This window comes from Hesperophylax consimilis, chromosome 15 (assembly GCF_061612785.1).
Source record: "Hesperophylax consimilis isolate HC1 chromosome 15, BYU_Hcon_1.0, whole genome shotgun sequence".
NCBI lineage: Eukaryota > Metazoa > Arthropoda > Insecta > Trichoptera > Limnephilidae > Hesperophylax > Hesperophylax consimilis.
In genome coordinates this window covers 36204357-36230162 of record NC_142850.1, presented here as the reverse complement: position 1 = coordinate 36230162, position 25806 = coordinate 36204357, and the positions used below count along the sequence as shown (strand labels likewise).

The 25806-nt window shown below is 34.1% G+C and overlaps 1 protein-coding gene across 1 annotated transcript in view; it reads right to left on the bottom strand.

Moving 5' to 3' along the window:
- The window catches only part of LOC149417704 (PAS domain-containing protein cky-1-like), a 207912-nt gene extending 185599 nt beyond the window's left edge, over positions 1-22313 (bottom strand). Inside the window, exon 1 of the mRNA XM_089640144.1 lies at positions 22107-22313. Within this exon, the coding sequence (XP_089496270.1) occupies positions 22107-22117 (11 nt within the window). The 5' untranslated portion in view covers positions 22118-22313. The remainder of the gene's footprint in view (positions 1-22106) is intronic.
- Between the last annotated feature and the right edge of the window lie 3493 nt (positions 22314-25806).

Here is a 25806-nt window from a genome sequence, read left to right as displayed (position 1 = left end):
TTCCGGTTCGCAAATGAATAAGCAGCAATGATGAGGACAGAGCTTTAGGGATCGTATGGGAGAGTGGTAAGGGGGGAGGGGGTGGAGGTTACATGATTACAATACATACTTATTTATTTATTTACGCCCGTTAAATAGAATTTTAACGTGTTATTTACGGCATTCACGCACATCGGTTGTTGCAATTCTGGTAGAGGAACAACCGGCTTGTCGATTACAGAAGAAGTTTCAGCAGGATCCAGAACCAGTCCTGTTCGAGAAGAAACAATGACGGTATCTCTTTTCGCAGGACCTGTGGCCATGGTGGACAGCAACTGTCCAATAAACAACGACATTATCAATTAAAACCTGTTTAAAAAAAAAACTTAAAAATTAAAACCAATCAATACATAATAAACTTGCTTAAGTTTTCACACGAAAATCAAACCAAATAATTACCGGAATAACAGGCAAAGCTTTTCAGTCTACACATCGGAAGCCGCTTGCAGTTGAATAAATATGTTTGGCGTGAAAATTATTAGAGCAAACGCGGTTTCCTGCTGATGGTACCCAGTTATTGTCACATAATTGAATGCGGATTGCTTCTAACCATTTCTCCATTTTTTTCCGGTTTATGTGGAAACCTAAGCGAAAATACACAAAAAATAAATGAAGTTATTAAATGACGCAATTTTATTTCTATCAATTCTTCTGCAAAAAATCGAAAAGGCGAAGCCCGAAAGGCAATGACGACTTAATACAACCCTGATTAGCAAAACGCACGGACCAAATAAATCACACATACACATGAGTTGTCGCGCCTCTCAATGCGTGTCAACGCTAGACGACTAATACATCCATAAGTATCACGCGTAGGTTGCGTGATTTTCGTATTCTCATCACGTGATAATAATTAACTTGATTCACCCTATTGGTCGAATCACTTGGAGGTGTGTTATGCATGTGACGTCACAAATTTGCCGGAAATAAATCTAATCTCGTTGAATTTTTCACATTTGTTAATACGCTGCCCTCAATCGATCTGTAAGGTACTGATATATTTTTGTATTCAGATAGCTGATTACATTTTCTAAAATAAAGTCCGTCATAGGTACAATCTAAAATATTTGGAACTGGGTTATTTTTGTGATTGAAAAAATGAACTTGCCCAGCATAGCTGACCAGCAAAATAGCTTAACTCTAGACCAACAAAAGGTAAAACGCAATGCACAGTGCCCATTTCGCATTGCGACACAATGCGTGCGCCTTTTCATAAATGTGCACGTGAACCAAAACAAAATTGAGTTGGTGTTATTTTTCACTGGTTACACCTAGTCTAGTTGTATTTAGTCTATGGGGCGAACCCATTTAGAAGTGAGCAGAGTAATGAAATGTTACCCTAAATTAAATGTAATATAAAAAAATAAATGCATTTAAATTTTATAAATTGAAAGAGTAACGTCCGTTTTTTATGACCTTTTCAACGATTTTTATAATGTCGCTTAATATTACCAGCGCAACGATAAAATATTCAATTGGGTGTAGAAGTGGAATTTTTTAACGTTCTACGGAAGAGAAAACCCTTATTTCTCATTGATTCTAAATAAAACAGTCAGCAAAACACAGCCTCCATACGTGGGAAGTTGATAACAATTCGAACGCAGTCAGATGCTCTCTATTCCTCAGCTGAAGAATTCACTGTTTCCTGTAAGTTTGTATGAGGACATAAATTGAAGTCAGCTTTATGACTTCACTTAATACACGATGGATTCCCCCAGACCTTATTAGGATTCAAATCTCAAAAAGGTATTCATTATATATTGTCAATCAACCTTAGCTATACCTGTAAATACGGTGATTGACGTTAATCTGCCGCTCAGCCGACAATATCTGTTATTTTAACGTAATTTAAATTTATGTAAACAAGAAGGTGGTCTTGTTCTACCCTTGTTTACCGACTGAATTAATTATGTTAACATGCTTTTAAAATGACTTGAATATCTCATTAATTTTCTTAATATGTTCAAGTGACTTAATAGCTTAATTGTTTTTTTTTACGAAATGCCTAATAAACTAGTAGTTCCGTGAACAGTAGATCTCACATCCAAATAATTATGTTTGTAAGTTTTTCTTCTTTAATAGATCAAAACCAAAATTTCCTACGAAACATAAGATTAGTAACCATAATATATTCTTTTATTCACTTTTAAATAATAATTTCGTATGAAAAGGTTGTATCCAATTGGAAACGAAACACATGAACAAATTTACAGACAGGTGACATTTTAAACGGTCAATGTAAAACACGACCAGTTTTTTTCTGAGACACAACATGGACAGTATTAGTATTGGCTAATTGTCTAAGCAATCAAGCCATTTCCCTCAGGGGTAGGCAGAGAGGATAGACAACCACACAACTCTGTCCTTGTGTACACTCATTGCATCATTCGCTTTCACAAATACTCTATTTGATTCACTTCGCGTCATGTCTTATTATTTATTTATTTTCCAGGTATAGGATTTATTATGAAGTAAGGGGTATTAGAAATTCACACTACGTAAACAAAGGGATATCGATATATATGAAGCAAGGAGTGTATCAAACGAGGAATCAATCAGAAGTCATCTAAACTACTTTGAGAGGGGCATAGGTACCGCTACCCCGGGCACCATTCATTGGATAACTAACACCCCTGCCATAGGTCAGCCAAAGTGGTTCGCTACGTTTGTTGACTTATCAGGGGTGCCCGGGTTTATGTCTAGGTCTCGGCGGCGGATGCATCTGTCCTTCTTTGTGGTGGGCTGGATTTGACTGGCGGAGTGAGATCCAGGAGGACTTTCTCAATCCTTCGCCTTGCACCGCAGTGGGATTCCTATCCACTTCTCATACCTTCTTCCTTAACAGATTTTCCTCTTTTTCAACTCCTTCCGTAAAAATATTCTCCACATAGCATCCCTAAAGATGAAAAAAAATTACGGATATATATATATCGTTAGCATCGAGTTAATGTTGAATGGTATTTCACCCTGTCAGCGCATAATCCTGCATAGAAATGGCTGTTGTTATAGTTAAGATATTATTATGAAAATTTTGTTTGTAATTTTCCATTCTATTTTTCCAACTGCATTGTGGAGTGTCTAGTTTCGACTTTATTTCGTTTTGACATTGTTTTTGTTTAAGAGGTTGTGTTTTATTATGTCTTCTATTTTCTTTTTGATTTTACTTTGATTTTGTTGTGTTCTTTGTAAAAAAAGAAGAAAATAACATGTTAAAGCAATAAAAAAAGAATTTAAAAAAAAATAATAAAATAATGTCATAAAAAAATAAAAAAAGCCAAAAACACCAACACTAACAAAACGCCATCATAAAAATACATTTTAAACAACAAGTCTTCGTTATAACAAACTGAATAAAAACTTTTATCAAGCATTTTGACGTGATCTTTTTGGCCTAATTTCAAACATTACATTATTTTAATTTCGAAATTCGAGACCTTGGACTATCAGTTCCCTTAGCCCCATTCTGGTGAATTAAATTAATTATTTTTATATTCATTGATACCTTCGCGTTGGTATTCACTCTTTGCTGATTCAAATGCGCCAGCCAACCAACGTAACGTTAAACACACACGTGAATACGTTATTACCCGCTTTGGATCATTAATGTCATTAACGTCGATAGTCAGTTAATTGGCCGCTTCTTGCCAGTTTATTGACTGAGTATTGAGCATTGATCATTAAATGCCATCATCAACTGTGTATTATATTGAACTTATATCTTGCAATCAGCTTTGCAAGATAATAAAAGCAAATAGGATATGATACAGTAAGGCAGTTCATTATTTGGCTACCTTTTTGCTCTAGTAAATTCAACCCGGTATTTAAACACTGCGATATAACTAAGTACATTTGTCCAATTCTGAAATATAAAAAATATGACATTCAAGATAATCATTAAAACTTTCAAACGATGACTTCTGGCGTCACGAAATTTTAAACTAATCACTTTTCAATTTTTGAGCCATATTTTGTCAGCTTACAGAATCATTTATTTCAGAAACTATGGAGCTTTTAAAATATTCAACAAACCGAAAAAAAATAAGTAAAGATTTTTCAAACGTTATTATTAGAAATTTTTTTTTCAATAAAAATTCAATTCCCGGACTGAGAAACAATTGAAACACATTTCTAAAATCCGTGCACGGAGAAATTAACTGATACCTTTCTAATTTATTAAGAATCTCTGCAAATTATTCATATTCCGGTTAAAAACGGGACTACAGGCCTTTAACGAATGACCTAGGTTTCCTAATAAACTATCAGTAAAACACGAAGGTGTTATGGCGATGTCGGAACACATGTTTTCAAAATTCTAAAATTTTCGCATTTCGTCATTGTGTATTATTAAGTCAAACGCAGGTGCATGAACACGTGTTCCAATATATTATGAAAGTACTACAAGTTTATAAGATGGCATCCTATCACGTTTTTGGTAGGATTTTAAAACATCAGCAATAATAATCTATCTCCGTGTGGTTCTTCAGATTGCAGATACAAAAAGGTGTTGCTACGAGAAATTCATGCACGCTAATTATCTACCAAAGTAAAGTAGTTACTTGAATAATAATATGAGTTTTTCGATTGATGAATTCAGTTCATTTTGTTGATTTATATCCTCGCATGAGATTGTTGAATGAATTTATTTTGTGAATAAACATTTTTTTTAAATTCTTACGATCATCTAATGGGTGCGATATATATTTGGACTCGAATGAAATGTTTGACATATTTGACATGTTTTACATGCAGACAGCCAGAACATGATGGACAGTTTTTTCATAATTTTTTTGTAACATCAACCTTCCTTACTTATAATCGGCGTGTAAATATGATGCGGCGCCTAAGATCGGCACAGTGAAAATCTTCACTTATTACCACGACATATGTATGGACAAAACGGCCTCCAACCGGGCTTGAGTCCACTTTTAAAATACCAACACTAAACCGGCGCATAGTAATAATTAAGACGGTTAGTAGCCACGCCACCGCACTGTTTATTTAAGTGTGTCCATTTGTACGTGTGTGTTTTTTATGAATATTTATTATATTACGACAGAAAAAACAATTGTGGGTTTGATAAACCTTAGAATAATAAAAGACAGTTATTTTTTTCATGTCAATACGGCACAAAAATCCTTACTGCTCCCTTAATAGCGGAGACAGTGGGACTATGGCGCCCCCAATTGGAGGTACGCTGTGTGTCTGAAAAAAATGAGGAAAAGTGGACGGTTAAGAGAGTGGGGCGAAATACCTAGCTATACAGATTTGGTTACCAAACACGTTAAAGCAATTTCAAACAAAGTTTCGATTCTAAATGGTGGTGTTTCACAAGGGCGATCCCGAGAGTATCTACGGGTTTTAGTTTTATACTTAAGTAACTGTTTTCACAAACCTTATTGGTTTTATTTTCACTGTGGTTCTGCATCCAACCATTTAAAATCATATTAATTAAGAGCTTATTAAATTTGATAATTACGCAACTTAGGTACCTCAAACTTTGAATACTTATTATGTAACACAAATGTGCCATTTATGAGGAAATACTTCGTCTACAGTAAATTATTTGAATTGTATAACTGCTACTGCAATGACCTTGGCTCCACTGAAGCCGGAACTAAATCTCTTGTAGGTATCTTTCTTAGCATTCTATTTCATGGCGTGTATTGGATAAACTTATTTTATTATCACTATATAGTTTCGTACCGAAGGCAACGAAGAGGTTTGAGACCGGGGACGGCCCCTATATTCAATCAATGTTTTTTATAAGCTCAATAAAACAATATCTTTTTGGAATAGCTTAGTGAGTAAAACCTAAAATTGTATTATTTAACTATTAAAAACAATTTTAGTGGATTCTTCAACGAGAATTTGAAACAGAAAAATCAAACTTAAGGATCGCTAATATTATCTTTGATAATTCAATATTTTTCCACTCGCATGTCTTTGGATCGTGTTTTCTTTTTTAATAAATTAATTAGTTATTATTTTTTATTCTACCCTATGAAAAAAATTACAGAGAATAAAATTTGAGAAAATGTACACTTCTTTCATTTAAAAAAGATTACGATTGCATAAAAAATAATCAGTCATATTTTTAAGTTACGTTAAATCTTTTCATATCAGCAGCAAAATATATATTATCGTCTTTATTAAACCCCATGGGCTTAAAAATATACATTGTTTGCAGTGAATCGTACATATTGCAGGAGATAATTTTTTTCTTTTCTTTTTAATTTGTTATGAATTTATCTAAATATGAATCCTTAACCTATTCTAAGTAAAAACAGGATTTTATGTGAAGTATTTATATTGAAAGTATCTAGTTAGTAACGAATTATCGGTGGCACTCGAGAGAGACAAATGGCGCACACTTTCCTTCGATCATCCGCGTAAATAACCTTGTAGATAATAATGTTGAACTTTGACAGATGGCTTTAGGTTTGGTAAAACTCAAAAGAGATCTTATTGCCAGTATTTTAGCCATATATAAATATCAATCATTGAACAACTCCTTTGTTCTTGCGGCTTAAAGTAGGCTCTCAAACTCCAACAGCTGTTGGAGTTACAAAAGAAAATTTAGGAATAGACAATTGAAAGTAATTTATAATTAAAGACAAATTTGTACAACTGCATTGCGAAATTTCTTGCAGATAAAGTGAGGTAAAAGTATTTTTATGAGATGGTACATTTGAATAACAAGGCAAAGTTAAAGTGCTCAGTGTCTTAACTTTTAAGTTATGATCGACATTCATTATTTTAGTTTTTGAAGTTCAGGCACAAATATTAAAATGTTTTTCGATCATTTTGTAAAAGACTTAAATTTCCACATTATACAATAAAAATATTTCCAAAAAGGCGTTTATAAATTCATATTTTCTTCTTTGTGTTTTTGCGTATTTTTGGATTACTTCGCATCGCATCGCCTTAAAGAAATATCACAAACATTCATTTCAAGGACATTCTATGGATTATTTTAAAAGCCAATAAATGTGTTTACAAATATCAAAATTTGTGCAATTTTTTAAAAAGGGACTGGTAAAAGAACAAACTAAAGTAGTTTGCACTGACAAGATTTACTGTGTGCAGAGGTATTTTTTTTTCCAATTTTGATGAACATTTTTTTACATTGGGCAGTTATAAAATAAATTAAAATATAGAAAAATTCATGGAAATATTAAAAAAATTGTGTAAAAAAATATTTCACAAAGGCAAAGCCTGTGCGTGGGTATTATAATATTTTTTACAAAGAAGCTAACACATTGTTACTTGACATTTTAAATAAATGAAACGAAAATACTTGGTTTTAAGTCACTTTATTGATATATTTTCTTACAAATATATACTCGTGTTTGTATATTTATATAATAAAGGGACTTAAAGCTAAGTATTTCCTTTTCATTTATTAATTATAATAATGCTTAACATATTTCTATCATTAGTGATTATACATAAAATATTAAGTATTTTAAGAAAGTTTTCTAGGATTTTTTTATAAAACGATGTTAAAAGCGAGATAAAATTGAAATTTAAAACAAAAAATGGCAAAATCTGGGCTTAGTACTATATATATGTCTCCTTCGCAGACAGTTTTTTAAATCCAAATCAGTGTCAGCTATAAGTTTTAAATAAATTCTATTCACTATATTAAGGATATTAAAAGAAAATCAGTTCAATTGAAATTGAATAGGTTCTCTTCAGAAAAAGATTTAAGGGGTTATTTTTTTTGTACCCATATGATGTGAGATGGGAACTATATACATCCGATTGCTAAAAACACCTGTCTACCGGCTGTCGAATAATGATAATTTTCCATTAAATTTGCTGAGGGCTTTTTCCAGTACTGGGGATACTTGGAAATAAAAACATAAGTATATTGTAATTCATGTTTTTGAACGAAGAACAAAACACTTCAATTTAAAAGTAAGGTGTGATTTGATATTTTTACGGCCAAAAGTATTCCGATGATTATTTTTTTGGTTATGCACTGTTGCGCTTCTTCCTTCTTTAGCTAATGTTTTTAAAAACGTTACAGTGTTCACCTTTATAGTTACAGTGTGCATGTTTATCGTTTTATTTTTTTTTATATTTACTCCACACAGGAGGCCCTGAAGAAAATAATTTCCCTCAGGGCCTATGTCATCTTTGGGGATGCTGTGTGGAGGGTCTTTTTGTGGAGAGGAAGGAGTGAACATGGGTCTTGAAGAGTCCCATGTTGTAGGAGGGAGGAAACACAGAGACCAGCAGTTCGTTCCACAGCCGAGCTGTTGAACTTAAGAACGAATCGTAGAAGCGACCCGTTCTCATGTGACAAGTGTCAACTGTGTACAAATGTTGGGCGCGCGTTTGGCGTTCATATTGTTCACGTTCAAAAGTTTATTCTGTACCAACATCTGCCCTAGTGATGTATTCTTGGGGTACTATGCCGTGTTGCGCTACCGTCTTATTTAGCAAAAGTTTCTCACAGCATTACAGCGTCCATCATCAGTGTCTATCGAAACACGGCATAATATCCTATAATCAAATCACAATAATAATTTTTGCCGTGAAAATCTCAATCATATATGACGATAAAATTAAAGTTTTATTTTAAAATAAATACGTGTAATTGAGTCTCCATTTACAAAATGACCACCAAAAAGATCGACACACGATACTTTAGGTACACATTGCATTTTTTTACATTTCCAGCTTATTGTATATCCTTTCTTTTATAAATCGATATTGAATGTATAGTATCATCCATAGATTTTTTCACATATATTTGTTACAACGTGTTACCGGCCATATTTTATATTAAATGCCATCCCGAACTTTGCAGATTTTCTGCGCGCCAATACTCGGTCCTCGAGTAATGTTCGGGATGGGCAGAGCATGAAACTGTCGCCAAGGCATGGGCACACAAAGGATTACAGGTTCTACTGATTGTAGTGAAATGAAAGCAGTAGTTTTGTTTTTGCACATTATAAAACATGGAGAATATATTTAAGTAAACATGTTACATATTATGACTCGGCACTTACCCCCAGGGATCAAAAATTGGTTCTTAATTCTATCTAAAACTGATTAACCACTTAATTACGGAAAGTGAGCGGGGAGCTTCCATACGGCCGGCGGTGGTCTGTCCCAGACAGATCGAGCTGGCACCATCAGGGCTTTGGTCCAGGAGACGGGTCCAGCGTCTCCGACAAGGTGGCTGATAAGCGGTTCTGGAGCGTATCGGGTCTATCGTTTATGTAACATTAATGGAGCGAATCCATCCATTGAGCTGATCGGCAGATTACTTGAGCGGGTGCCGTCCGGGCTTGTGATTTTATTATCCGTATCTTATTAAGAAAAATACGGCTTGTATCGCGCCACTTGAGGTGAATGCTTCATTTCCCGGAGTCCGCGGAATAACGATTTACAAGGGATCGCGTATATAAACTTCAGTAGAACATTATTTGTGATCTTCACGAACACACACACGGTCATCCATTATACGGACGTTTATTTAATAGAGCCTGCACCGACTTGGTTTTTGTAAAAAAGAACCGAATAACCCGCATCAGGAATACTGATGTACACTTTTTTAATACGATCGCCCATCCAGGGTAAAAATGAATTATAATCTAATTGACTGTGCGATCATTACACGGCCGTCCCGCTCGTGTCACAATTCCAGAGTACCCAGCGAAAGGAAACGGAAACAAACAATAGACTGCCCGGCGGTCTATTTGTTGCCAGACCGTGCTCTCTATAATTTTAATCAAAATTAATGCTATGAATGGTACTTGTTCTGAAGAGGTGTTTTAAATAATTACTTTTAAATAAGACTTAACACCGCTTCATAACATTACCCCCCGCGCCACACAAATGTTTGTCCCCAAACATTAATACAACTCTAAAAAAAACTACAACTGCAATAACTAAGCTTGAAAAGATCCTCTGGGTTTCTAAAAAAAACAATCAACAATTATACATGAGCATCATAATTTGTAAGATAAGTAAGGAATAAGACAAAATCTACGATTTGGATAGCAAAACTTATGATGAATGGGTGTGCCGCAGCTTCAATCGCACCCATCGAGCGTGCAGCCGGATGGTTGAGCCTGCGATTCATCCATTCTAGAACTTAAAGATAACTTAAGATTAATGTAACTTAATTACAAATTTTAGAAGATATTACGTGAACGGAGTCTGCAAGCACCCACAGTATCGGAATACCGGGTGATGATAAATTGACGATTGTCGAAGACTGCCGTTAGCGTTACATCTGTGACGGAAAATATTCTTAAACAAAATTGTAGGTAAACCTGTAGGTATATAAAAAAATATTATTGTTCTTCTCAACACATCTAAACAACTTAAGCGTTAAAGCTTCACTGGCCCTTTAATAGGGCGATAAGCCACTCAGGCAACACTTTTTTTTTTAGGGAGGTAAACCAACCCTCACTTTTCACTGAGTCTACTTCTCCGTTGGAGATAAAACACACTTCGAAGAAATTCTATCTACTCTACCTGACCTGGTTATTGGGTAAGTCTTTCGAAGAGAATTTATACAATAAGACAAAATAATCATCCTTGGAAAGCATTATTTCGTAATAGTAGAAAAAACTTTTAACCTTTACACACACGCAGGTGTGTAAGGTGGTTTAATCGAGTGGAACTGTCAACAACCAATCTTATAGATGTGGTGCAATTAGTAGTAGTATACATCCATTGTTGTAAATGGAGTCATTGGTCGAAGATTGTATACATCCATTGTTGTAAATGGAGCCATTGGTCGAAAATTGTATACATCCATTGTTGTAAATGGTGCAATTGGTAGAAAATTGTATTATTGTACTAATTTATAGATAAAACTTACTTTTACTAAATATAACTAAAGTTATAGAAGGAATTTAAGGAAAAGACATATGCTGAACCAGCTCTTATAATTGTATCATTAATTACTATGAAATTATTAAACAAAATATCAAGAGTACTAACATAAGTATACCATTTCCAAACATGACAAGATAATTATAATAAAGTAAACAAAAATATATTTGGTAAAATTCAATTCTTAATAATAAAATTTTTAAAACTGCTTAGAAAACAAAGATGTACTGGACCGGTACATCTTCACTTTCTAAGTAACGGGCGAACGTATACAATATGCACATAAGTATATATTAAGAAACCTAGAATATACGGGGATAGTGGGAAAGTATCACCGTGCATTCCAAGATTTGGGCAGTTTATATATCCCATGCTACCTAACTTTCACTTGTTTAGTCAAAGCCATATTTCACGTCGTTTTTTTTTTTTTTTTTTTTAATTATTGTCTTATAAGCTTATCTGAACAACATCATTGTCGTGTAACAAACTCGAGTAGGATACTAGAGTGTTATACTAAATTTATTATGTTTCTTTCTATTATTTACCGATTATACTAACCATTTTACGAAATTTCTATATTTTCTAAAAGAAAATTAACTAGGACAGGACTAAGGACTGTCATAATGCTGGGTCGCTCCAACTCGGGTGATCAAGCCGCTTTGTGCTCCCGTGCATTGAAAAATATTTGAAATATTAATTAATTGAGAGTACTTGGTAGGGTGGCCAGACCCACCAAAGCACTATCAGAAACATATTAATCCGGTATATTTTCTGACTTGACGATGTCTTTCACGTGAAAGTTACCAGTTTCCTTACCTTTGAGGTCTGCTAATGTATAGATTAAGTCTGATTTTTTCTTCACGACTATATTTTGCACAAAGCGTGGAGCTAGTTTCTGTGCAAAGTAATTTAAAGCGTTTGATTGGACGAAATTTCTACGCCAAACCCTGTCTCCGACTTGAAAACTAACATGTTTTCTCCGCAGGTTATAATGGTTTGCTCCTTTTTGATAAGCTTTTAGTAAAGCATCTGAGACTTGCTCATAAACTGATGACAGTTCTTCTAATTTTTTGTGCGTAGATTCTCTGACTAGTACAATTTTGTGAATTAGATTCCGTATCAGCTATAGGGTTACGATGCAAATCACCGTCTAATATTTGCTCCCGACCATGCATTAGAAAATAAGGTGTAAAACCCGTAGCGCAATTTACGGAATTGTTCATAGCTGATTGTATTTGTGGTAAAAATTTTGACCAATTACGGTGGTCTGATTCAACTAATATCGATAATGCGGTGCCCAAAGTTTGGTTATATCTCTCTACCACATTATTTTGAGGGGTATAATAAGAGTTATAAAACGGAGGAGGTATATTATAATTATTTAATAAGTCCTTAAATTCTTTGGATACAAACTGACGGCCGTTATCACAAACAATGGTGCGCGGTACGCCATGTACAAGAAAGATACTTTCTTCTAAACTCTTCACAATGCTTCGCGCGGTACCTTTGCGCAACGGGAACAGCCAGGTAAACTTTGAAAAAACATCGACACAGGATAAAATAACGGTAAAACCAGAGTAACTTCTCGGTAATGGACCTACCAAATCCAACGATAACATTTGCATTGGACGTGTAACTTTTTTTGGATGTGATGAAATACCGTTAGGTGAGGCCGTACTGATTTTGTGGGCCTTACAGACCGTACAGCGATTTACAAATTGTTTAATGTCTCTGTACATATTTGGCCAAAAATACCGTAATTGTGCTTTTTTATAAGTTTTAAAAACGCCGGGGTGACAAGATCGAATAGACTCGTGAACACTACTTAAAATGTCTAATCTTTTTTCTTGAGGAATTACTTTTTTCCACGCAGTGTCTTCACACAGTGCTAAACGAGTTTTCGTGTGACGAAATAGTTCGTTTTCCCGAATTTGGAAGTTCTGAAAACGTTGGGGAAATTCTTGACAACCCTTCCAAATATTTTGATACCACTCATCTTGAATATTTCCTGAATCTATAATGGAGATTTCGGCAAGATCCATTCGCGAAAGGACATCTGGGACTATGTGTTGAGTACCTTTACGATGGATTACGTCAAACGAGAATTGGGATAGGCGTGAACTCCAACGCGCGAGACGACCGCTGGGGTTGGACAGAGAACCTAACCATTTTAGGCTTGAGTGGTCGGTTACAACTGTAAAATGAGTTCCTTCAATGTATGGTCTAAAGTGTGTAACGGAGTCTAGTACGGCTAAAAGTTCGCGCTCAGTTATTCCATAATTACGTTCGTGAACGTTTAAGCATCTCGAAAAATAAGCAATAGGGTGCTCCTGTCCATCTATAGTTTGAATTAATACCCCCCCAATGCCTACGGAGCTTGCGTCACAGTGTATAGCGAAGGGTTTCGAAAAATCTGGACAACTTAAGACTGGGGCAGAAGTAAGTGCTTGCTTTAGTGCAATAAATGCGGATTCAGCTTCCGGTGACCATTTAAAATTACTAATTCCCTTATTTGAACCAGTAATACTTGTTAAAGGAGCTGCAATGCTTGAAAATCCCTTGATAAACCGTCTAAAGTAACCGCACAGGCCAACAAATGCCCGAATTTGTTTAGCATTTTTCGGTATAGGAAAATCTTTAATACTATCTATCTTACTTGGATCAGTGCGAAGTCCCTGGGAATCCACCATATAGCCCAAGTATTTAAGCTCGGCTTTACAAAATTCTGACTTTTTTAAGTTAATGGTGAGACCCGCGTCTCGTAGACGTTCGTACACCCGATTTAACAAGTTTAAATGTGATTTCAAGTCTTCCGATACTAATATAAGGTCATCTAAATAGCAAAAAACATTATCATCGAAATCAGGTCCAAACAATGCATCCGCTAGTCGTTGTAATTCGCTAGGAGCATTTTTCAAACCAAACGGCATGCGAGTGAACTCAAAGAGGCCCCGCCCAGGAACAACAAATGCTGTCTTTTCACATGATTTTTTGTCCAAGGCTATTTGCCAAAATGCCTTGGAGAGGTCAATCGAGGAAACATATCTGGCACCGCCCAGTTTATCTAGGATACGCGCAATATAGGGAAGAGGGTAACTATCACGTACCGTGACGTTATTAATTTTTCGAGAATCAAGGCAGAATCTAGCTGTTCCGTCTTTTTTTGTTACAATTATTACTGGACTGGACCATGGTGAACGAGAAGGTTGAATAACCCCTAATTTTAGCATTTCATCAACTTCTGTTTCTAATTGTTTCTGCCGTGCGGGTGAAAGAGGGTAATACCGCTGTTTGATGGGTGGTCCTGTTGTAATTATTTTGTGTTTAACTAAGTGTGTTAGACCTAACCCCTTTTTTTCAAAAGAAATTGACTCGAATTTTTTAACTATTTTAGAGAGTTCCCTGTTCTCTTCAATAGTTAGGGATGAGGCTGGCCGAATAGCCCGCAACCCACTAATATTTCCTTCCGAAACAGGAAGAGTAGCTTTCGAAAACAGTTCCGGTGCGATGTGGAACTCCTTCCAAAAGTTAACTCCTAGAATAATTGAAGGCGACAATGTCGGGATGACGTAGAAAAGAATTTCCTTTGTGGATGATTTATACGTGACCGGCAATGACATTGTCCCTAAGACTGGTTGGTTTGAACCGTCCGCTGTATAAACACTAAACTTAACTTTAACTAACTTAATACCTAATTCCTTAAAAATTTTATAACTATTGCCTCCTAGACATGACAATGAAGCGCCGCTGTCTAGCATTCCACTGTAGAAATTATTTATAATATATACATAAGTATAAGGACGGTTATCATTTTCAATAGCCATCTCCCGTGGCAGCGGGCCCACTGTTCCGGTTGATGGGGATGAAAGAAATTTATCAACTATTCGGAGCCAACTCTCCCACTCGCTTTTCCTCTGCGCCAAGGACGGCTTGTAGCAAGAGAGACTCCGACCTAGTTTTTTGACTTTTTATGAGCTTTGTCATTGATAGCTCCCACTTTAGGATTGTTAGACCTTGAATTTTTCTTCCTGCAATCTTCTATAACGTGTCCCGATAGTTTACAATATGAACAGAATGGTTTATTGTAAAACGTTCTAGAATTTTCGTGTTCAGTTTTTATATATGTGTTAGAAGTAGAAGAAGACGGTTTATTGTATTTATAATTATTATCTCTGTTTCCAAGACTAACTTTAGTATAGTTGTTGGAATAATTGTTGTTATTTGGTTTTCTGTACTGATTTTGGTTATAACCTTGGTGTCTATGCATATTATTATTATTAAAATTAGGTGTTTGTCTAGCAGTACTATCAAATTTCTCCGGTTTATTAGTGACAGGTAAGTCTACTTTTGGTTGAGAAACGTTGAAAGATACGAAATCATCCGACAGTGATGCATAAGATTCCAAGTTGCCTGCATGAGTAGTCAATTGCTCGAATGTCGATATATCTCTTGAGACTAGTAAATTTGTATACATAGGCAATAAAGCTTTTTTTGCCAACCGCAAAAGTTCTAATTCCGGTAGTTTAGCTTCAAGCATATTGTTTAATGATTTCATTCTGAGAGTGAATTCTAGCACTGACATACCTTTAGGTTGTGTCATGTTAAATAGTTTTACCTTAAGATCTGTTTGAAGGTCGTTTGCTTCAAATTGTCTTATCAAAAGTTTTGAAAGATCGTCCCATTTCAAATCCTGAGTGTAAATAGACCTGAACCACAGGAGTGCTAAACCTTCTAAAAGATCAGGAAAAACGCGTACAAGATGATCCTGGTTAAAATTTTTTGTCCTACATTTCTCCTCAATTAATAGTAAGAATTCCCTTACACTACTTTTTCCGTCATATTTCAGTTTCCAACCGTCTACGTTATTTGAGTGTGAGTCCCTATAAATAATCTTCGTTTGTTTAATTATGTGGGCTTTCTTAATGGTTGTGTCGTCTAATTCAGAATCCGATGATTCAGAATTCACTTCACTTATAGCAGGTATTTTAATCTCTTTATTATAAGCGCGCGCCTGTAAACGTAACTCATGAGAAGTCGACGATGGATCAATATTCCTGTCTTTAAGTTCTTTAATGAGAACCTCCTTCGAAGCCCCATTGATATTTGGTATTGGTATTGGTGAAGACATGATTACGTTCTTTGATGTTCAGATAGAAAGAAAGAAGTAAAAGAAGAGAAAAATAAATATTTAATTTTTTTTGTTTATAAAACAAAAGAAACTCTTCATTGACGGCTGTAGTATCATTAGACGTAATATTAGCTCAACTTCTATTGTACAATTGTGAAAAAAAACAAAAAAAAATTGTTAAAAAAAATATGCTCCACCCTAATGAGAATTGCGAAAAATGGACCACCCTATTATATTGTGAAACGTTATTAAACGTCGGCCTAATGTAATTGTCAATCAAAGATATCATTTAATTTGGGCGAAAAAAAATGACGTAGGTATGTATATAAATAATATTGAGTGTTTGTTGACTTACGAGTAATTAAAACGCATATCGATTGTAATGTGGACTTACAATTTGTATTGTAGAACGCCGACATAAATGTTTTTAATATTATGTATATTAGCGTAAAAATCTAATAATATTATAAAACGCAAATATGCCTTGATCAAACAAGTGAATGACATCGTAAAATAATCGTAAATAATTATGAATTAGACAGTTTGACATAACCTCCCATATAATCATCTTGTTTACCAATTAGTGTTGACATAAAATTTGACAGCTACAAAAGCATAGATAAATCATAGATTTCATGAAAGATGAAAGTTTACGCAAGATTTTACCATAGAATAACGCAAATTATGAATTATCGTTACAAGAATACTGAGTGTATTTGAGGTTATGAAACAATATTCAAATCACTTGACATATGTGATACAATATTATGTCAATTAATCATGAAACATTTCACCAAAATCAGCACAACATGCAATCACCACGAGCCAAAACACGTTGAGGCGCCAATTGTTACCGGCCATATTTTATATTAAATGCCATCCCGAACTTTGCAGATTTTCTGCGCGCCAATACTCGGTCCTCGAGTAATGTTCGGGATGGGCAGAGCATGAAACTGTCGCCAAGGCATGGGCACACAAAGGATTACAGGTTCTACTGATTGTAGTGAAATGAAAGCAGTAGTTTTGTTTTTGCACATTATAAAACATGGAGAATATATTTAAGTAAACATGTTACATATTATGACTCGGCACTTACCCCCAGGGATCAAAAATTGGTTCTTAATTCTATCTAAAACTGATTAACCACTTAATTACGGAAAGTGAGCGGGGAGCTTCCATACGGCCGGCGGTGGTCTGTCCCAGACAGATCGAGCTGGCACCATCAGGGCTTTGGTCCAGGAGACGGGTCCAGCGTCTCCGACAAGGTGGCTGATAAGCGGTTCTGGAGCGTATCGGGTCTATCGTTTATGTAACATTAATGGAGCGAATCCATCCATTGAGCTGATCGGCAGATTACTTGAGCGGGTGCCGTCCGGGCTTGTGATTTTATTATCCGTATCTTATTAAGAAAAATACGGCTTGTATCGCGCCACTTGAGGTGAATGCTTCATTTCCCGGAGTCCGCGGAATAACGATTTACAAGGGATCGCGTATATAAACTTCAGTAGAACATTATTTGTGATCTTCACGAACACACACACGGTCATCCATTATACGGACGTTTATTTAATAGAGCCTGCACCGACTTGGTTTTTGTAAAAAAGAACCGAATAACCCGCATCAGGAATACTGATGTACACTTTTTTAATACGATCGCCCATCCAGGGTAAAAATGAATTATAATCTAATTGACTGTGCGATCATTACACGGCCGTCCCGCTCGTGTCACAATTCCAGAGTACCCAGCGAAAGGAAACGGAAACAAACAATAGACTGCCCGGCGGTCTATTTGTTGCCAGACCGTGCTCTCTATAATTTTAATCAAAATTAATGCTATGAATGGTACTTGTTCTGAAGAGGTGTTTTAAATAATTACTTTTAAATAAGACTTAACACCGCTTCATAACAAACGCTATCGTATTGTTTTCAAGAAAGTTCTTAATATAAATGTTTTCATAATGAAATCCCTGCGGCAGCTTGCTAATAAAAGTTAAGTGCGATGAATATAATATTTTTTATGGATTTTCGTTTCTATCCAAAATGGAAATATTATATTTCAATGCCTTTCAATGGGCAATATTATTGCCACTAGAGATAATGGGATGAGATTAAACTGGTTACGCTAACCTAACGAGGAAATAGTGCTCCAGCCTCTCATATTTACGCCTGAAGGGTGGCACATTAAATAGGTATAAACCTAATAGTTTTAAATTGCTTAGCCATATTCACCTTTCAAACAGTGTTAATATATTTGGATTGTAAATTGAAATAAATTTAATTTAATTATATCGGATGTGTTTATCTGACATACTACCTAGGTTACAAATAAATTCTTTAGAACTCTGTAATCACCCAAAAAGATGGTAGCATAAAATATGGGAAAAATTAGTCGAAGATAATATTGTTATTCCTGAATTTGAAATATGAGATCGAAAAAAATTGCCTAAAATAATTAGGCCCCAATGATCGAGTTGGTTGAGGCGTTGTCCCGGTAAGAAAAAAAACATTGTTTATATCGGTGAAAAATAGATATATTACACAGGGTGAATGGAAGATTGCAGTAAAGGGGGAAACTAGTGAATCTTTTATGGTATAATTTTTAGGCTAAATTTAAATAAAGTCAACCAAGGTAAATATTGGCCTGTAGGTAAAAGTTTACTATCAACTTTTTAATGTCTTCAAAAGATTTTTAACCATTTATTTGCGGAAAAAACATTTTTTTGGGTTTTCTGTGTTACGTAGATTCACCAGTTTTCCGCTTGTACCACGAGTTTCCGGATACCATGTATACATGTAACTATGTATTTGTTTCGCTTCAGAAGAATAACGAAACAAAAATACGAATATCTAAACTAACTACTTTATATTTTTTTACCTTTATGTGCAGTTTAAGATAACCCAAAAATAACCATAGATAGGTTTCGTAATAATTATATCTTCAATTGAGTTTCGAAACTTTTACTAGTTGGATTGCTTTAATTCCACTGGCACCAAACAATGTCATCAAATAAGAAAAATAAATAGAAGAGGCGTATTATGTAAGCAAGACTTGAAAATAATTAATACCTGTCACCAGGTTCTTTCACTGGTTTCTGAAACAGAGGTGACTTTAGTACAACATACAAATGGATTCTAAGTCCAAACATAAAGGTGTAGGAGGAAGACTTAGTGGTTATAGACATGACGAGCACGCAATAAAACGATGACATTATTGAAGAGAGAGTATTAACAGAGAATATGACAGATTCTTTTTTCCCCTCTTCTACTATATCAACAAACAGAGAAACAAGCGAATCCAAACATACCAATGAAATAACCCTAATCAACCTTCATTCGCTGTTATCAAAGATTATAGAATTACTACTTCAAGAGATAATTCGAAAATCTTTGAAACTATTTAGTTTAGTAGGGTTATTTTAAGAACTAATGGCTGAGTAGCTCAGTTAGCAGAGATATTTACTCTCTCAAAAGTTGTATTAATTTCGTTTATTTTTTATCAGAAGGAACATGATGAAATGAAAACTAACCATAAATTAAACAATTTATTTTCAGATGTGATATACGTAACATTCTAAAATTTAAAACTACGATAATACTTAAATTTTCAGTAAATTTATGTCGCCGTTCTTACAATAATTGATTGTTTATATATCGGTCAGCGTAAGGTCTGCGCAGACAAAAGAAAATCCTTTTTTTAAATGAAGTTAGAAAATACATAAAAGCACGGTTGGGAATCGAACCCCGATCAACTGCTTAAAATGCAATTACGCTGATCGATATATAAACAATCAATTATTGTAAGAACGGCGACATAAATTTTCTGAAAATTTAAGTACTATCGTAGTTTTAAATTTTAGGATGTTACGTAGGTATATCACATCTGAAAATAAATTGTTTAATTTATGGTTAGTTTTCATTTCATCATGTTCCTTAAAAATGGAACAAACTGATAAAATGTTGCTTTACGAAACAAATAAGTTGACTATTCCTTTGCAGTTCCTTCATCTTAGTTGGAAGGCCGTTGAATGAGTACGCCTGTACTCGCTTTTTGTCGGTTCACACGCCCGTGAGTCATATTATCCGTTTAGTAATGTTCGGGTGCTGCGGGCAGGCACTACTACTAAAGCTCTAGATCTAATATCCTTCTTCATAATACAGTATTAACACACTATTTGACAAATTGTATTATTGCCACAGTATAAAAACATAATTTTGTGTTAAACCGAAATAACACATATTTGTTTATACTTTAATTATAGCAAACCATAAAGTTCCTAAATGCTTCTTTCTAATACGAAATAAAGTTTAGTGGTTTTAAACAAATTCATATGTTTTTACTGTAATTAGCTGAAATCTAGGCTTCACATAGAGTTTTTCGAAATCAGATGCATACACTAATATCCATTCGTTTAAAAAAATATTATTAATACTATTTTTTTAATGTACTGTGAGACACACTAGGCGCTTACTCGTACTGAGACCCCCATTTTAAAATTGAATGTGACAAATTGTATCTAAATAAAATGGACTGTATTGAAATTATGTTAAATTAAACGAATTAAAACGAAATATTGAGAACTAAAATTAAATTGAATAAAACCAAAAAATTTAAATAATAAAAGTAGTTATTATTAAATTATTAGTCCAGTTATGTATGATATGAAGGTAAATTTTTTATTATTTATTTTGAAAGTCAAATGTGCAAAATTTCATCAATCTCGCAATAAAAAAAATGTAGATCTGTTCAGATACACAAATAGATTATGGGAAACCACTAAGTATACGCTTTTTGCGAATAAATAATATAACTTTGTGGATATGATTGAATTAAGTATTCACCAATGAGAGATCCTGGTTAAACAATTATTTTATTGGAGTTTGTCTCTTGGTTTTGTTGTAAATGCTGAAACCAGATTGTGTCAAAATTTAGGTTGCGACTTTTTTTGATTTTCTACCATTTATTTGATTCTTCTTCTTGTCACGACAAAGTATATCAATACTAACGATACCAAAGGTTTCGCAATCTTGAATAAGGTACTAACAAAAAAGGATAATTTGCTCACCTTGAGATATTTATTATATTGTTAGAATAAGTTCAGCACGCCATTAAACACATTTAATTAATTATTTTATTTAAATTTATCATGTAGGTTTTATATTATTTGTTAATATTTTGTATTTCAAATAATGTAATTTGTTTCAAACACCTTATAAACTATATTGGCGCCACTTCCTAATTCAAACACGAGAAATAATTTCTCAATTGCGAAATATATGTACATATAAATCTATTGTATATAATTACAATACCTTACAAAAGGACAACCAAGAAGTTATATTTTAGCTGCAATGAAGCTAATAATTTCATTTCAATTGTCACAAAGTTTCAGAAAAACCCTTCTACGGTCGAGCAAAAGATAATGAAAAATAATTATTAAACATGAGCAATGTTTTATTATATTTACAGGTGACATGTTAACGTTAACATCGAAAATAGCACAAGGAGTGGTGAGATATCAAATTCTCATTACACAAAATAAGTTCGAATGCCCACTGTGAAATGAATCACATGTATTATTATTTTTTCGGATTCACTGCCCAAATTCAAACGTGGCATCATGTCAGTAATATAAAGTGTTCAAAGCGCATACATACACACACACACACACCCTCACACACACACACACACACACACACACACACACACACACCCACCCTAACACACACACACACACACACAGAGACTCATTCACAAACACACACATTTCACACACACACCTATATACTACACACGTAACCTGATGATTGAGGAATAAGCATACCACTTCATTACAAGCACCACCAGATATTACAAGCAAACATATTATAGGTACCCAAAATAAAATATTTAATCCTGTATATCGTTTCATCACTGTAAATCATGTACAGTTTGTTTCTATAATATAAAATATAAATTAAAAAATAAAAAGTAAATTTTGAAAAAATATAATATCTGACTAATTACTTAAACAGTGTTAAAGATAGAAAGAAGGCCCGATGTTAAATAAAATGTATCAACTAGAAACTGTGGAGAACTTACCTTGTAAACATTTTGTAACACTCGCAGTCTGCCGACGTACATACGAGTAATGTCTTGATTAATGGCCAGCTCACATGTCCGTGAAAACAATCACTTACTTTTATTCACTTCACAACCATTCAACTTTACCATCAATAAAACAAATCGGATTAGAATAATTTAAAATGTTTTGTTTTGTTTAATGCGTGGCGCGGTTCACTATTATACTTTATCACTGAGTGTATTTAGTTTGTTTTTTGTTATTCGGATTTAATGATTGTTGATTTGTCTATGTTTAGGTACAGAAAATATTTTATAATGTATTTAAAAATTACGTAGAAATAATCTTTTAGTGTTTTCAGTTGAAGAGGTTTCGTGCATTTTCATAGTGTTTGTTTGGAATAAAGAAAATTAGGTACGTAAGTAAAAATAAATTGTGTAAAACTAAAATCATTTTGTAGGTACGTACTTTACGAAAAAACACATTCTTACAAACTTTGAGAATGGATGGAGCCCAAATATTTCAAACAAAATATTGTGTAAATTACATGCTTTTTAATGCATGTTGGATTAGCGTAATAATTAATAATTGCATAGTGTTTTCCCTATAAAATTACTAAACGGTTAAAATAAAAACAATACGAAATATGATACTTTATTTAGTCACTTCGTTTCCTTTGAAAATGAATGATATTAACAATAATCGGCTGGACATCGAAATATTTCATGGTTTGGAGACATAGAATAAAGAATAACACAAGAAGTGACTTGTGGGTGTGTTTCGTGATCCAAATATAAGACCAATATTGGTCTATATTTCCATACCACATAACGAAATTTCACCATGATTATAAAATTCAAATGGGATACAATTTCAGGCAAGTGGAAAAGAGATCGACCGAGTCTAAAACGGCGAAGAACCGAAAGGTGCTAAGTCAGTGGCAAATTTGTTACCATTCAAGTTTATACGAAAGGCAAAGAAATTTTCTTCTTTTTTATTTGTTCATTTAAAAAAACACTGCTTTAATTGTGAAAAAAAAATACATTGCTTAACAGACAGACGTAGTGAAAAATGACTGGAAAGTATGTAATCTTGATTCTTGACAAATCACTTCCAAGTTTTCGAAATAATAAACTATTATTTTTAGATATTTCGGTGCTTCCAATTGTAATTTTAATTCATAACAAACTTTAGTACATTTGACTGACACATTTCACGAGCTCAAACAATCACGCCGTAATTATTACGTTAGATGATACTTACATCCAAACGATAGAAATACCTTAGAATCAGATTCTAGAAACCACCAGCATTTTAAAATGATGTGAACTCTTGCCTTCTGTAACAGGGTAGCAGATTCAGATTAGTAAACAACTCCTAGTGGCATGCAGCTCGACTACCAGGGTAGCATGATCGCAGAGAGGCAGTGCCGTGGTAGGGGATAGGGGGTGGGGTGGTGGGTAGGACTCGGGAGGAGGTCGTGCTGCCGCGGGTCGTGAGAGCCACTGCAGGACCATGCGGGTGGGCGCCATACCTCACCCCTACCGGCACTACCTATCTTCACTACCTTCAACATTGCCAGGGAGCTAGTGGACTTTGACAACTTCCGAAAATCATAAATCATTGGCGAAAATAAGACAAAAAGTGATAATATTTCAATATTCAGAAGCACTATTAAATGCTTGATTCTATTCAATTTGGTTTTTGCTCTTCGGGGGTGTACGACACATGTTATTATTGGTAATCGTCAAATTTTGTTATATTTTCGAACATAAAAAAGTGTGATATTTTGTGTAGAAATAAGCAAGTGTGACAATGTGGATCAATAACGCTTGTTCTTCGGAGCATCCTTCACTGCAATACCAGTAGAACAAGGACATCCCTCCTAATTGCATTCTGACTGTTAATAAAAGAGGAGAATCTATTAAACGGACCGCCTGTTTCTGCACAAAGTCGAGGTTTTTATTCAGGTATTTTGGGGCTCCAGAACAGAGGTGGCTGCCAAATTCAACAATGGCGAGCATTATCGATTTGTACAGAGTCAGCAGTTGTTCTAAAATAATATAATCAAATTTAATTTGTAATAAAACATTGAAAAAATTATTTGCTCCCTTGAGGTGATTTTTCGTGAAAACGGCGCTATACAAATCAATCCAAATAATATTCTAATTATTAAACTAAAAAAACTTTTTAAGTGCGCGTCATTCAAATCTAAAGTCAGTAAAATGTAGGTTACCTTGATCACAATACTACTCTTAACTCAGGTCTCTGTTAAAAATAAAGAATAGCACTATCCGCGAAGAATATAGATATAATAATAGATACCTATTATCTACGTCTATATCCATAGATATAAAAGTTTAACGTAAGTGATATGTAGGTATATTGAATGCCGGATATGTAAATACAAGATTCAGATGCCCCCTGGGTTTGGCGGACGAGCCTCCTCCTATTGTTGGACGGTGATAGTGTTAGGATATGTTGGGAGCGTGGCCTCGACGTATTTCTCTACGAACATCCGTCTCGCTGTTACGTCAGCTTTTGTTTGTTCTTTTTTATGAGGTTATACTATGGCAACTATGGTTATACTATAGCAACCCCAATTCTGGAAGATGAATAGTATTAGATAGGTACATTAAATGGGCTAATTCTGAAAACCCAATTAAATTAAAGTTTAACGAAGCAAAAAATATAATTTTCGTTTGCCAAGCAACACTAAAAAGATATTTTTTGGTTGCATAATAATTTCGTTAATTTATTTATTGAAAAACATATTTTCAATTATTGAAAATATGTTTGTATTTTCATTATTGAAAAACACATTTTCAAGACAAGATTTCTTATTTTGATATTTGGGATAGTAAGTACCTACCTATACAAAAAGTCTTTAAGGTTACATAAAGAGTACTTAAATATATATCTACTGTTTTGGAAATTTCATTTAATAGCACCATTATTTTTACCATGTTTTGCTATGCTAGAGCATTTGTTCTCCCGTGTGGTATCTTAAACAAGTTGTGGCGACAGCTACGGCTGAAGTTTCGGCATTAGATGAATATTACAAGTGTTGTTTCTGGCACCCCCAGTTTAGTAATACCAAGGTAGTAATGGGAATAAGAACAAGGTGGTTGTGAAGTAACTGACTAATCATATCTAGTTTTAGAGTAAGTCTCTGTTACCAGGAAAAAAACTGCATTAACTGTTGGTTGTGTTTAAAACTGGGTACAGGATTTTACCACTCTGCCATTGGGAGCGTAAAAATAATGAAAGTTTCGAAAGTCTCAAAGTATTACTCTATTATAAAAATACTTACGTAATATGTATATTATATTGATGTTGCTCAAATTGCTCTTGAAGGCAATTCTTTCTAAAACTTAATAATATAATAGACCCTCGCTTTCGAGGTATTTTTATAAACACTAAAGGATACGTTGTTTCACAGAATTTAAACATATCTTCATATTTCATGGTTAATTTTAAGTTCTGTTAAGGGTTATATTCAATTTGTGTTATTATTTCACTATGAGATGATATTATAGAATAGCTTCAATAGAACCTTTACAGAACTTAAAAATTAACTTTGAAATTTGATGAATTTTTCAGATTCTAGGAAACAACCCTAAGGACGAATTACACAGAATTTGAAAAATTCGTCAAATTTCTTAATTAATTTTAAAGTTCTGTAAATGTTAAATTCTAGTTCTGTAAATATTCCGTTAT